This window comes from Vombatus ursinus, unplaced genomic scaffold, assembly GCF_900497805.2.
Source record: "Vombatus ursinus unplaced genomic scaffold, bare-nosed wombat genome assembly UNPS02014818.1, whole genome shotgun sequence".
NCBI classification, from domain to species: Eukaryota; Metazoa; Chordata; class Mammalia; order Diprotodontia; family Vombatidae; genus Vombatus; species Vombatus ursinus.
This window is the reverse complement of record NW_020954596.1, coordinates 47,197,633-47,212,553: the sequence shown is the minus strand read 5'-3', so window position 1 is coordinate 47,212,553 and position 14,921 is coordinate 47,197,633. Positions and strand designations below refer to the sequence as shown.

Sequence of the window (14,921 nt, the reverse complement as noted above, 5' to 3'; positions counted from 1 at the left end):
GAAACCAAAGGTAGTGAAAATAAAGCTGTAAATTTTTTCTCTATCCAAGTTCACAGATCCCCTGAAATCTATTCCCCAAAGAGGTCTGTGGACTCTGGGTTAAGAACCCCTGTTGTACTAGTCACAGGTCCATCCAACTAAGAAATAATAGTCTTCTATAATGGCTAAAGCAGAGTTTTCCAAACTGTATGGTCTGCTTGCTCAGCAGGGCAAGAGATTCTCTTGCAGAACACGATACAATGATCAAAATTATTGGATATTTTCAAATACAACTCCCCCCAAAAACATACTTTTTTCAATGAAAACAAAGTCCAAATCAAAGTTGATAAAAGTGAGACTAATGTGATGAATTCACTCCCGCTGAAAGTTAAGGCAGCACAATTATTTCATGCAATATATGAACAAACAAGATCAAATCTGAGTCAGTGTGTGTTGAAGCCTGAGGTGGGCACAATCTGCCACTCTCACAATCAGTGTGGGCTAATGACACAGTTGGACTGTGTCATGCTGCTTGCTACATTTGAATGTGGCATGTAATCTTGAAGTTAAATAATCTTTGTGTGGAAGGAAAAGTATCATAATATCTTAGATTTTTTGATGTTTTGATGGTAAGTAGAGTATAAAAGCTTTTTTTTAAACAGCAACTTTAAAAAAATGAAGTAACTCAAGGACAGTCACAGATAATCATTTTAAATATTCAACAACTAAATCTGTATGCTGTTATAAAAATGGTTATTCTAAATTGTGCATACCCTTTGACCCAGCAATACCACTTCCAGGTCTGTATCCCAAAGAGATCATAAAAACGGGAAAAGAACCCACATGTACAAAAATATTTATAGCAACTCTTTGTGTAGTGGCAAAGAATTGGAAATTGAGGGGATGCCCATCAAATGGGGAATGGCTGAACAAGTTGTGGTATATGAATGTAATGGAATACTATTGTGCTATAAGAAATGATGAGCAGGCAGACTTCAGAAAAACCTGGAAAGACTTATATGAACTGATGCCGAGTGAAATGAGCAGAACCAGGAGAACATCGTACACAGTAACAACTACATTGTGCAATGATTAACGTTGATTGACTTAGCCCTTCTCAGCAATGCAAGGATCTAAGACAACTCCAAAAGACTCAAGATGGAAAATGTTATCCACATCCAGAGAAAGCACTATGGAGTCTAAATGTAGATGGAAGCATACTATTTGCTCTCCTTTTCTTTTGTTATTTTATTTCTCCTTTCTCATGGTTCCTCCCATTAGTCCTAATTGTTCTTTACATCATGACTAATGGGAAAATATGCTTAAGATGAATGTATAAGTAGAGCCTATATCATATGCCGTTTTAGTAGGGAGGGGAGAGGGAGAGAGAGAATTTTTGTGTGTGTGTGAGGCAATTGGGGTTAAGTGATTTGCCTAGGGTCACACAGCTAGTGTCAAGTGTCTGAGGCCAGATTTGAATTCAGGTCCTCCTGACTCCAGGACTGTTGCTCTATCCCCTGTACCACCTAGCTGCCCCTGGGGAGAAAATTTAGAACTCAAAATCTCATGGAAGTAAATGTTGAAAACTAAAAATAAATAAATAATTTTAAAAAATTAAAATGGTTATAAATTCTTAATTTTACTTGATTAAAATATAATCTAAAAATATTATTTGCACAGCCTGTTTTATAGGTAGTATGAAAGAGGAGTTAACGACGGGAGGCAGGAGGGAGGTGTCAGAGACAGAGGTCAATACATAAAATGTGGAAAGCACTGGGCTAAGGTATTATAAGATTAATCCTTCTTAAGGTATGGCATCCTTGTCAGGATCCATTTTGATTAAGGAAGGTCAAGATTTTAAATGAAAACTACCCAAGAAGCATTAGTACATGGCAAGTACCTCACCATCTTAGAGAAGACACACAGAGTATTAATCACAAATTATTGAACATGCTATGTGATGGTGAGGTCTGAGCAGAAGGTTCGACTTCAACTGAGTGAGCATATGGCCTTTCCAATGTACACATATAATGTGCTACAATGATACTACCTTCATACATCCTGATATTTAGACAAGAACCATATTTTCCCGGCATGTGAATGCACTGTTTAAAAAGCTGTGAACTGGCTCAATCATTCTGGAAAGCAATATGTAACCATGCCCCAAAAAGTCATTAAAAAAAATACACACACACACACACACACACACACACACACACACACACACACACAGAGCAATAGAGACAGAGAAACAAAGAGAGAGAGAGAGAGACACAGATATTCACTGACCCAGAGATACCACTATTTGGCCTATGCTCCAAGGAGACAAAAGAAAAAAAGGACTTGTATATAAAAAAATATTTATAGAAGTTCTTTTTGTAGTAGCAATGAACTGGAAACTAAGATGCTCATCCATTGGGGAATGACTAAACAAATTACGGTATATTTTGATATTATTGTGCCATAAGTAATGAGAAGCACTGTATGAAAATGCAGAGTTAAATGGGCAGAATTATTTATATATTAACACATATTTAATATATATTATATATCATAACATATATTTAATATTGTATATTAACAACATTTTAAAGACAAACAGCTTTGAAATGCTAAAAAACTCTGATTAATGCACTGACAAACTATTATTCCATAGAACAGATAATGAAGCATGCTGACTACTTTCCTGACAGAGAGATGATAGGTTCAATATCTAGAGTAAAACATATTTTTGGACATGGCCAAAGTGTTTTGTTTGATTATTTGTTATATTTTGTCATAAGGGTTTTGTTTTCCTGTTCTCTATTTCCTCCACTGGAGAGAATGGAGGGAAAATAAATGCTCATTAATCAAAAAAATAAGACTACCAACTATGGCTTCGGCTCAGAAAACTCAAGAGAAGAATTAAGCAGTACAATCATACTTGAGTTCACTGGTGGAAATTCCAACCAAGGAACAGACTTGTGCTGCAAATTCTTTCCATCTAGGGAAAATACAAAAAAAAAAAAAAAAAAACCTCAAAAAAACCCCACAAAAAACCAGACCAGGACCACCCCATACCAAGAAGTTCAAAGAATAAGCAACCTTTCAGTCCTCAAAATAATCTCAGAAAATAATCAAGGCCCTGAAGAGATGAAGTCAAACAACCAATGAGGCCCATCAAGGAGTCAGGAGGAAGAGAGAGATGGAGAGAGGGAGAGGCAGGCACTGAGGGGAGTCCACTCAAATCATGGCCTACAAGGATTGCTTTCATTTGAATTTAACACCACTGATCTGGGTCACAACTATAATAAAGAAACCATGTGTTGGTGCTTTTGACAGGGGAGTGAAGCCTGTCCAGTTCTCCTCAGTCTTAGAGGGATCGTGGTCCATATCGAGGACAGGGTGCCCCTTTGCCTGTCTGATTCCCCTCATGGTCCTGTTCCTGGCTTCCAGACCTCAAAATCCTGCCTGTCAATATCTCACCCTGGAATGTCCCTCAGTACCTGAGGCCTCCTCTCCCTGCAATGTTCAACCACCTGTGGCTTTCTCAATCCCTCTGTAAGACCTGCCTTCTCCCACTGGTGAATTCTTCCTGGGACCGGTCTTCATTTGGTGGAGGGGCCCATGCTGTCCTTGAAAACCACACCCTCATGTTGGGTACTTTCATCTTTCTTTGACCCCCACCCTTCATCCCTTGCTGTTCAGCTCCTTTTTGTATGTTATCTCGCCCCATTAGAATGTAAGCTCCTTGACTGCAGGGACTGTCTTTCTTTTTGCTTGTATTTGTATCCCCAGGACTTAGCATAGTGCCACAGTCAATACTTAAAACATTTATTTCCTTCTCAGACTGTGGAGTTCCCAAAGGTACAAAGGTCATCTACAGAACCTGTCTCAATAAGGAATGAAGACAATGGGCTTAGGACCTCTGAGCACTAGTTAGTAGGCCTAAGGATACCAAGGGTATAGATCTGACAGCAGGCCACCAAGAAAATGTCAGACTATCATAATTCATAAAAAAAAAAAATTTTAGGGGGGCAGCTAGGTGGCGCAGTGGATAGAACACCGGCCCTGAAGTCAGGAGGACCTGAGTTCAAATCTGGCCTCAGACCAACACTTGACACTTAATAGCTGTGTGACCCTGGGCAAGTCACTTAACCCCAATTACCTAAAACCTAAAAAAAAAAAAAAAATTTTTAACTGAAAATATAACACTTTCCTGAAAGTGGTATCACATTATTTTCTTCATATATGAAAACCAGGCATGTCTAACAAGGTGTGGTACCAGATTTGGAGATGTGGGCCAGGGTTCTCCAATGCCTGCCACAAGGTAAATTACACTTAGCTGTTCTGGGTCCCAGTTGCCGGTCTACCGTGATCTATTGGAGGTTGGACTTTGATGACTTCTAAGGGGACCTTGTGATATATCTACACCCAAGAAGCCTCTATGGTACTAGAAGTTTATGGAGAATTATCTTTGAAAGTTTTGTTTGGGGATCCCAAACTTAAAATTATTCCACTGAGGACAGATTATTTTGTTAAAAAGAAATTCTGCTCTTTATAATAGGAGTTGTACTCTTTTTCCTTCTCACCATTAAAAAACAAATCCTCAATTAATCTATTTGGAAATGACAATTTCATGCATTTGGAAACCATGTTGAAGTAGCCTAACCAACCATTCACATGGCAGGCATGTTCAGGTGGGACAAGATTCTGGCTGTCTGGTGAAATCCTTGGAGCTCCCTCTCTTTCAACAGGGTTTCCTTTCATCTTTTTGCTTTTTCTCTTTTCCAAACCACCTACAGACCAACACTGACTTTTATCAAGCAGGAAATAAAGGCAGTGGCCCTGAATTCAGCTGACTCTACCACTTTGTAAACTATCTGGCAAGAACATGAAAACAAAGCTGGTTTTCACAATAGTCAGTCTAGCTACCTTGTTTTGGAGTCACTCTGTATCAATAATCTCTCTCAGAAATTACCCTTGATTTTAAAGTGAGATTTTCTAGCTGAGGAAAGATATAAAACCAAAAAAAGGATGAGAGAGCACATTTATGTTTTACTTCTCTCACCACTTCAATTCTTCTCTTTGCTCCTCTTAAAAAGTTAATATCCATTGTTTGGGATATGATCAACTTTGATTCAGCAACTGGTAGGAATGACACAAAGGATAAAAATAACATAAGCAACAATCAGGTGAACCAAGGTTTTGGAAAAAGGTCTCTGCATCATAAATCAAAAATATAACATGAGCCAAGGATCTTCATCTTCCATATTAACACTCTCTTCAAAAGCCTCACTACAAATCTCAAGGTATTTAAACAACAACTTTTATTTGCCTCTCTCCTCTCTTTAATAGGATGTGTTATACATGTTCCAAAAGTCTTAGCACACTGTTAAACTTTAATAGCTATATAACTAATCATAAATCTTACAATCCAGCACCAATCGTCATAAGGTAGGGAGGTTTAATTCATAGAGCACTGAACTTGAAGTCAGTTGGAGGTGGGCTCAAATCCTGCCTCAAGATAACTCTGGGCAAATCACAACCTCACTTGGCTTCTGTTTCATCACCTGTGAAATGGGGATAATAAAAACACCTACCTCTCAGGATTACTGTGGGGGAGGGGGGGAACCAAATGAGACATGTTGTATAAGTTCTTTGCAAACTCCCCAAAGTACTATATAAATGAGAGGTGCTATGATTAGCAAGTTGGCTCTCGATTTTTCAAATTCTTTAACAGGAATATGTGCATTATAGATATAATAGCAACAACATCTGTTCTACTGCTCCACATATGGAAGGAGGCTACTAAGCAGTCAATGGCAGCCAGGCAAGGTTGCTGAATGAGAATCAGGAAACATTACATGTGATTACCTGAAGTGAATCTGAGCACTATAAAGATGGCAGGCAGCTGCCCCCTGAGGAAGCATACATTAATCCAAGGTGACCTATCCCATTCTGATGAAAGAGTGAGCCAAGCTGACTGCATGCCTCAGAAATCTTTTACTTCCATATAAAACAGTGAATTGTTAACAAAGGCCCATTTGTTTTAAAAGCTTATCCAGTCCTAAAGTCTTGTAATGAAGTGGGCTACAGGCCAGAGGAGTACATTGTATAAAATGGCAGGCTGTTAAGACTGAAAAATCAAGCCATCCACAATCTTGGAACAGAATAAACATTGTTTCCTAAGCCTCTGACCAAGCTAAGCAAATAAGTGGTTTGGGAAAGCCCACCTTCTTTACAGGACCTACTTTAGAATCAAATAGGACTGCCTTCTCTGAAGTGCTGAAAGTTGGGATAGACGGAGTAAAAAGAGCGGCTTTTTTTTAAATGTGATATCACAACACAATACTGCCTTGTAGTTCACACATCCTGGCTATAAACCATGGTTTTAGTGAACTGGAGAATAATCCACTGGATACATAAGGACTTACCTATGGGACTTAAAGGAATCCTAGACTTAGGGATCAACCTCTTTATGCATAATGCATTGGAAACTCCCAAGACCCACCAGTGATTGTATTATAGAGAGAGAAAAAAATGCCCAGGAATGACAGAGACTCATGATTACCCCACCATTACTAGGGTCCTGATAGAGCACTTTTTTTGTGTCATGGCCCCGTTTCTGACAATCTAAGGAAGCCTATGGATTCCTTATCAGAAAAATGTTTTAAAATGCATAAAATAAAATACATGGGGTTACAAAAAGAAGTCAATTCTCTAGAAATAAAATTATAATTTTTTTAAAGTACAAGGAATTCAACTTAAGAACCTTTATGACAGATTCAGTAAGATACTCAGTTATCCATGCTATAATCCAACATTGAAAAAACATCTGGCACTTCTCAGGCAGATTTCTGTTTTGTTGTAAAGCTTTTTATATATACTTCATGAAGGTTAAGGAAGAATTCTTTTTCTGAAATCCTTTACACAAAAGACTATGCAATCATGTCCAGGATGACTTGGGCGGAGTCCTGCCTAGAGGCACAAAGATGAACTAGATGACCTGTTGAAGCCCCTTAAAGCCCTTTCAGTCTCATGATTTCATAAAACACCAAGCACTCTTTTGTTGGGTTTTCTGGATAGGCAGAGGAATTCAATGTGTGTACTGTTTCCAAACTAGTAGCAGAACTCTTCTCCCTTCCTTATCTCCTCCCTCTCCTCCCACAATCAATCAATAAACATTTATTAAGTGCCCACGATTTATTACGCACTGCACTAAGTGCTGGAATTACTTTGTTTGAAAAATACAATGAAGAGTCAAGGAGAAAATTTAAGCAAAGTGAACTAATGATCAGTGTATCACAGACAGAGATGGAAGGGGACCTTATTGGTCATCTAACCTAACCCTCATTTTATAGCTGAGGAAACTGAGATGTAGGGAGATGAAGTGATGTGTCCAAGATCACAGAAGTAGTAACAGTCAGGATTTGAACCTAGGTCCTTTTGACTGCAGACCTGGCCCACTCTCCACTGTGTCATATTGCCTCCAAACAAAGGACAACAAGGGTCAAATGCAAGAAAATCTAAGATATGAAAGTTGTCTGTAGGGAAAAAGAAGAGTTGTAGAGGTCATAACTGACATGGCATTCCTGTAAAAGTCTGAGTCTATTCCCTTCATGTTTCCTATTTATTTTCCTTTACTGTTGAATAAAAGTCCATAAAACTCCCTAGCCACAACTTCTTTAACACTGTGCCAGTTTTTGGCTGGTTCTACCATACCCACTTCATTTTAATCATCCAAGACACAGGTGAACTAAATTTACTTTCGGATTATAAGAACCAAAGAGATGGCATCCCATGAGATTCAAGAGACAGCCTCTTTCTGTGAAGCCAAATGGGAAGTTTGCCAAAAGCCCTCACAGGCTGAAAATGAATAGTAACAAACATCCACTACTGTTGTGTATGCCAATTAGCATGGCTATTTTAAATTAGGAAATAAGCGATCTTTTGAAAATTCAGTAAAAGAATGGACATACATGTCCATTCCATGTATTACACACATATAATGTATGTCCCCCTTTCTCCACTGAAATCTCCTTTGAGATCCAGCCCACCTGTCATCTGAGTACCAATCTAGTTAAAATTTGGAGAGGATTATTACCGAATGGATTGTAAAGTGATTAATTTTTCAGCCACAGGAACTCTTGAAGATCATTTACTAAGTCAGAGAGTGGATCCATCACTAGAAAGGATATTCACACATGAAAAGATAGACTCTTGAAACATTTCTGTGACACAAGATTGCTCAAGTGATGTACCATACATATGTGAAGAAAGAAAAATATAAAAAAATCACCATACCCAATTCCAAAATTTTCATGATACTAGAACTGAATCTGAATCTAACACTTTCTTGGTTGCTGTGCCATATAATAACCTCTTGTATAATGTTATCATATATCGATTTTAGTAACTGAAATTTTGTTAGTAATAGTGAAAATGAACTGGGGAAAAAAAAAGAAAAAATCAAGGTCAAAAGTCATGCTTTACCAATATGAGAGCATGAGAAACAGTCTCTGCTCTCAGGGAAATTATGAGGGGAAAATGGAACAATATAATTCAGTTGTTGTAGATACAACAAAGTTAAACTGTGTAGTACTAACTATAGGGGCAAAATGTTGTTTTACATGGACTATAGTTGTCAGAGAAAGCTTCATGGAGAAAATGGGACTTGAATCGAAAGACCTGAAATGTTGGAGGGAAAAGTAAAGTCATTCAACACAGGCATACCATAAGTGAAGTTATAAAGAGTAAAGAAACCAGCATGTGAAAATTAAAGATGGTTTAATACCAGAAAAACTGTTTATGTAACTCATCACTCGAGCAAAAGAATAAAAATGGGAAGACTCCAACATTAAGTCATTAGAGAAAGAAAAGGTCTTGACAAAACACAGCTTTCATTAATCTAAAAAAATATATAGGACTAGAAGGATCTTTCTTCAATATGATGAAAAGTATATGTTTCAAACTATGTGTATGTGTGTGTGTGTGTGTGTGTGTGTGTGTGTGTGTGTGTGTGTAAAAGCTGAAAAACATTAAAGGCATTCATCATTTAAAATAAATATAAAAGAGGAATAGCCATGTTCACTGATCCCATTTTTCATAATTTTCTAAATATTAGTAATAGTAATAACAAGTGAAAAGAAAATGAAAGACATAAGCATTGATAACGGAAAAGTTAAAATATCTACTTGGAGGTATGTCCCTAGAAGTAGTAGGACATAAGGAAAAACCATAAAATTATCTTCATTTCTGTTCATTACAATAATCAGTTAGTCAATAAGCACTTATTAAGCCCCTATTATGTGCCAGGCACTCTGCTCAGTGCTGAGGTCACAAAGAAAAGCGAGAGATAATTACATTCTTGAAAACAACAACGGCAATAAAATATAACATATCTGGGCAAATTTTACCATAATACGCAAAAGACCAATGAGCACTATTCAAGGTAACTTCACGGCAATTTAAAAAAAAAAAATCAAAAAATAACTCAAGAAATGAAAGGATATCCCCTGCTAATGGTTAGGTGGGGCAAATACAGTAAAAATACCAACACTGTGCAAATGAATTTGCAGTTTTAATGCCATACCAATGTAAGACCAACAGGCTATTATATAAAATTAGTTAGAGTTATAACAAAATTCATGTGGAAAAGCAGACTGGCAAGAATATCAAGAAATGCCAAGAAAAAAAAATTGGGCAGGGGGACTAACACTCTCAGATTTCAAAATGGACTATAAAGCCGTTGACTAAAAACTGTCTGGTCCTGGAAAAGGAACACAGAAATAGATCAGTGGGAAGAAATAAAGAACCCAGAAATAGAACCAGCTGCATATACCAGGTTAGTGTTTACTAAATCCATGCTTAGAAATCATTAGGAAATGGAATCATTTAAATAAAAACGGGCAGAAAAACAAAACAAAACAAAACAGGATAGCTGTATGGCCAAAAAAAAGGGGCGGGTGGGGGGGGTGGGAATAGAGGAGGGGGAGATCATCTTTTAAGGTTCCTTCCAGCTCTATATCTATGGGCCTATCACCCATATGCCACAACAAACTACCTAAATCCTTAAAAAATGGAAGAAAGAAAAGAAATGAGCTTAAGTGGAACTAAAGCTTGAGACGATAAGGAAACATTAAAATAAGATTGGCTCTAGCCAGGTGCATTATGCAGGTACACCAAAAGTCAAGAAAGGGAGTTGAATCCTGATGTGATAGCAGGACATAGACAAATACAGTCAGGGGTTTGTTGCAATAACATAAGCCTGAGGTGTTAAAGATCTACACAGTCCTGGACATTTCAAAGAATAAAAAAAATTCTGATAGGATAAAGGGGATGAAGGAGAAAAAATGAACGCACCAAGATTTCTAGTGTAGGAGGCTGAGACAATGTGATACATCATATGTGATAAATGGACAGATTTGGAAAAGACTGGAAAGGAAGAGGGTTTTATTTTGTTTTGTGGGGGTGGGGCAGCCGCATGCTTGGTTTTGGACATGTTGAGTCAGAGGCTGAAGTGAAATGTCCTGGAAATATCTAGAAACAGGTAATGAGAGACAGAGATTTCAAGGTCTTCAACATTTAGGGAACAGCTGAAGACATGAGAGTAGGTACGTTCTGCGAGAGAGAGAATGTAGAAAAAGGAAAAAGAGCAGAGTTTAGAGCCTTATAGAATACCAACAGTCATCAGGAAATGGAGGAAATGACAAGAAGAACAGCAGAGGAGCGATTACAGGTAGGAAAAAAAAAAAATCAAGAGAGCCCAGTGTCCCAGAAGTCCACAAAGAAGGAAGGAGTTTTATGAAGGAAGGGGTCATCAACAATACTGAATGCTTCAGATTTAAGAAGAGTAAGAAGTGAGAAAACACTGCCAGAAACAAGTGTCTTAATGGCTAGGTCTTGAAGAAAATGTGTTAAGTCAACAAGCAACATTTATCAAGTCCCTACTCTTGCCAGGCCCTGTGCTAAGTGCTGAGGATACAAAGAAGGGGGGGGGGAATCAATCAATCAAACAAACAAAACCCCAAAACAACAAAAACTCTAGTCCCTGCTCTCAAAGAACTCACAGTCTAATGAGGCAGACAATATGCAAACAACTGTGAACAAATGATATCTACAGGAAGGAAGAGGAAGAGGGCTAAGGAGGATCAGGAAAGCCTTCCTGTAGAAGGTGGGAATTTAGCTGGGTCTTGAGATAAGCCATAGAGGACAGGTGGCATAAATGAAAAGAGAGTGTTCTAGGCATGGGGAACAGCCAGTGGAAATCCACTTTTTGCATCCTATTAGAAGAAAGGCAAGGAGGACAGAGCCACTGGATCACAGAGTACGTGGAGGAGAGTAAAGAAGACTAAATAGGCAGGAAGGGGACAGGTTGAGAAGGGCTTTAAAAGCCAAAGAGAGGGTATCATATTTGATCCTGGAGGTGATATGGAACCACTGCAGTTTACTGAATGGAGGGATCACGATCAGGAAGATCCACACTTTAGGAAGATCACTTTGACAGCTGAGTGAAGGAGGGACTCCTCCTTCCGAGTGGGGAGAGACTTGGGGAAGGGAGGTTATTGCAACAGTCCAGGAATGAAGCTTGCACCAGAGTGGTGAGAGGCTCAGAGGAAAGAAGGGGGCAGAGATGAGATGTGAAGAAATGCAGACATCCCTACTGTAGCTGTATTTCTTCTAATGGGATTTAACTCACATTATCCCTAAATCCTTTTTCGGAAGATGGAGAAATATAGAGCAATAATCAGAAATGGGGAGGACAGAGAGGAGAAACTATAATGATGAAAGGTACTCTATCTAGTCGAATCTTAGGACTTTAGATAATATAAAAATCACAGAATCATTGGGTAGCCTATGTTTACATAATGTTTAAGGATAAAATCAAAACAGGAGTGGAGAATGAGCAAATGTTCTTATCTATCACAGTGTCCTAATGATCCAACAATATCTTCACAAAAACTTACCAAAGACTCTGGCTACAAATCCTAATGGAAACTGTGATGCAAACATGGTGAGAAACCAGGGGGCAGCGTAGAGACTGGGGCCGATCTCATGTTCTTCCAGGTGACTGTAGAGGTCTCTGTGGTAATCATGAAGGAGTCTGGAGAGCTGGTACATCTGGATCTGTGGGAATGTATATATTTGAATATATGTGTAGCTCCCATATGTGCGTATTTATGAATTTACAAACATGTTTCACTTATTTGGTGGAAAAAAGATTATTTTATAATTAAATGCTTAATTTGCAATCATTGCAACATCAAAAGTTCAATTTGGACTGCAGAATTTATACTCTGACCTCATGAATGAATGGTATCCACACTTCCATTTCCCTGTGATTCCCCTATATCACTAGACTAAGAAAACATATCATCTCTCTGCCTGTCATAGGCATATTCTAAATAAGACTGCCCTTACATAGTTTTATGTATCATCATTAACCTATTACAACCAATCACCTCATTGCTGCCCTATAAGCAGCACTGATGTACTGGCTAGAGGGCTGGCTTCAGAGAGGGAAATATATGGGTTCGAGTCTTATCTCTAATGCATACTAAGTGTGGTAGCAAGTCAGTGAGCTTCTCTCAGAGCTCCAGGCATATTATCCTCAGATTATATATAGATATTTAAAAATATACATAGTTAACATTTGTATAGCACTTGCTATATATTATATGTCAAATACGATACATAGTAAGTATTACTAGGCACTGTCCTAAGCGCTTTACAATTATTATCCCATTTGATCCTCACAACAACCCTGGGAGGTAGGTGCTATTATTATCTTCATTTTACAGGTGAGGAAACTGAGGCAAACAGAGGTCAGTGACTTGCCCTGGATCACACAACTATTAAGTGTCTGAAGTTAGATTTGAACTCAGGTCCCCGACTTCAGGCTTGGTGCTCTATCCCAACTGCCTACAATTTCCAGACAAGTTGGTAATCTGCATTGGGAGTTGACACTGGGAGTTCCCTATGTGAATGCAATCATAAGTCTACGCTAAATACTACCCTAGACAAAAAACAAAAATAACCAAAAAGACCTAAAAGCTGTAGTATCCCAACCATTAAGATGGCTAAGACAATCCCAAATGTTTTTATGAGCCTAATTGCCACCTCTAACCTTTTTTTTTTTTTTTTTAAGAGCAGCTAGGTGGGGCAGCAGATAGAACACCAGACCTGGAGGTAGGGAGACCTGTCAAATCCAGCCTCAGACACTTACTAGCTATGTGACCCTAGGCAAGTCACTTAATCCTGTTTGCCTCAGTTTCCTTATCTGTAAACTAAGCTAGAGAAAGAAATAGCAATCCACTCCAGTCTCTTTGCCAAGAAAATCCCAAATGGGGTCACAAAGAGTTGGATACAACTGAACAACAACTTTTTTAATAATGTGTAACTTTTTAAAATAATGTGTATCTGTGAAATCAAGTAATGATATGGGGCATGATAGCCTGTAGGAACACATGCAGAGCTCTCCTAAAACACTCATTTCTACAATGAGGCCTAGCATTATCTCAAACTTCTCTCAACTCACTCTTGTAACTGCAGCACAGGAGGTCCACTGTACTTTTTCACTAAAATTAAATTATTTGGGGATATATTACCTCTCTCAGGAAATCCATTTTGGTTTCTCTTAGATCTGAACCAAGAGGACTACTGCTTATTTTCTTAGTAATCTTATAGAATAATCAAGTATTGTATAATCTGCTAAGAAAACCATGACCCAGAATAGTCCTAAAGTTCTGACTCCAAATCCAGATACCTGGGGTCCCTGAGTCGGGCCTAGGAATGAACCAGGGCTAGGCGAGACTGGACCATACAGGGCTATTTCTCACTGGGTGCTACCCTTAATCTAGATGAATACTCCTAGAACCAACAGGTAGAGAAGCCCTAGAGAGGGCTGACAGAGGTTACGAAGTAACATAAAACTTTCTGAGGCAGTCACTTCACTTTAGCATTTCCATATAATAAGTGTTTAAAATGAACAAAAAGAATGGTCAATGCTACAAGGCTAATGTAATATAATAAATAACCTACATATATTTCATAAACTTTGCTTCAATGTCATAAAATTGGCTGCATGGCTGCTAAAAGCTCATATTTCTGGTCTTAAAATGGTAACATTAATGATAATGTGGGGAGAAAAGAAGAATCTGAAACTACTTGTGGAAAGTGTTAGTTGGGCCAAAAGTTTCTTGGTAGATGAAAGCAAGTCTTTTTATGAGATTCTTATTCACTGGGTTCAGAGCTAAAGTTGAGAGAATTTTTAATGGTTTAAGTCTGATGCCCTGAAAATTTCTGGCTCTAGCTTATCCTTCCCAAGATCTTACTTAGTAACTTGTTTGTACACTGCAAGAGAAAAGTCAAAGTTGCACCACATCTTCCCAAACAGTTTTTATTTTAGATACATTTCAGCTTCCCTAAATTGTCAATTCATTTGCCTTACATGGAAGAAGATTCATTTTCTTTTTTAAAAAAATAGGATTATTAAACTATAAATGAAGAGAATGTTGTGGACATGGTTTACTCAGATACTTGCAAAGCTTTTGATAAGGTATCTCCTGCTATTTTTGCAGAGAAGATGGAGAATTGTGGATTAGATTATAATGCAACCAGATGGATTCCAAATTGGGTGAATGGCTGAACTCAGAAAATAGAAATTAACGCTTCAATCTCAATGGCAGGAGGTCCCTGATGGAGCACAACTGTGCAGTTGAACATTTTTGTCAGTGACTTGGAGAGAGTCATCATTGGCACGTTCACCCAATTTACAGGTGACGCAAAGCTGGGAAGGATCACTAACACTGTCAAAGATGGGGTTCAATTCCAAAAGGACCTCGATAGGCTAGAGCACTGGGCTGAAATCTATTAAGATGCAATTCAACAGGGATAAATGTAAAGTATTGTGCAGGAAGTGGCATGAACAGACAGTAGTTTTCAGAAAAAAAAAATTAGAG

General features: G+C 38.2%; 1 protein-coding gene across 6 annotated transcripts in view; it reads right to left on the bottom strand.

The window, feature by feature from the left end:
• The window catches only part of TBC1D1 (TBC1 domain family member 1), a 296,435-nt gene that overhangs the window by 24,955 nt on the left and 256,559 nt on the right, over window positions 1-14,921 (bottom strand). For all 6 annotated transcript variants that reach the window (XM_027836200.1, XM_027836195.1, XM_027836197.1 and 3 more), the window contains one exon: window positions 11,928-12,087. In XM_027836200.1, the coding sequence (XP_027692001.1) occupies window positions 11,928-12,087 (160 nt within the window). The remainder of the gene's footprint in view (window positions 1-11,927; window positions 12,088-14,921) is intronic.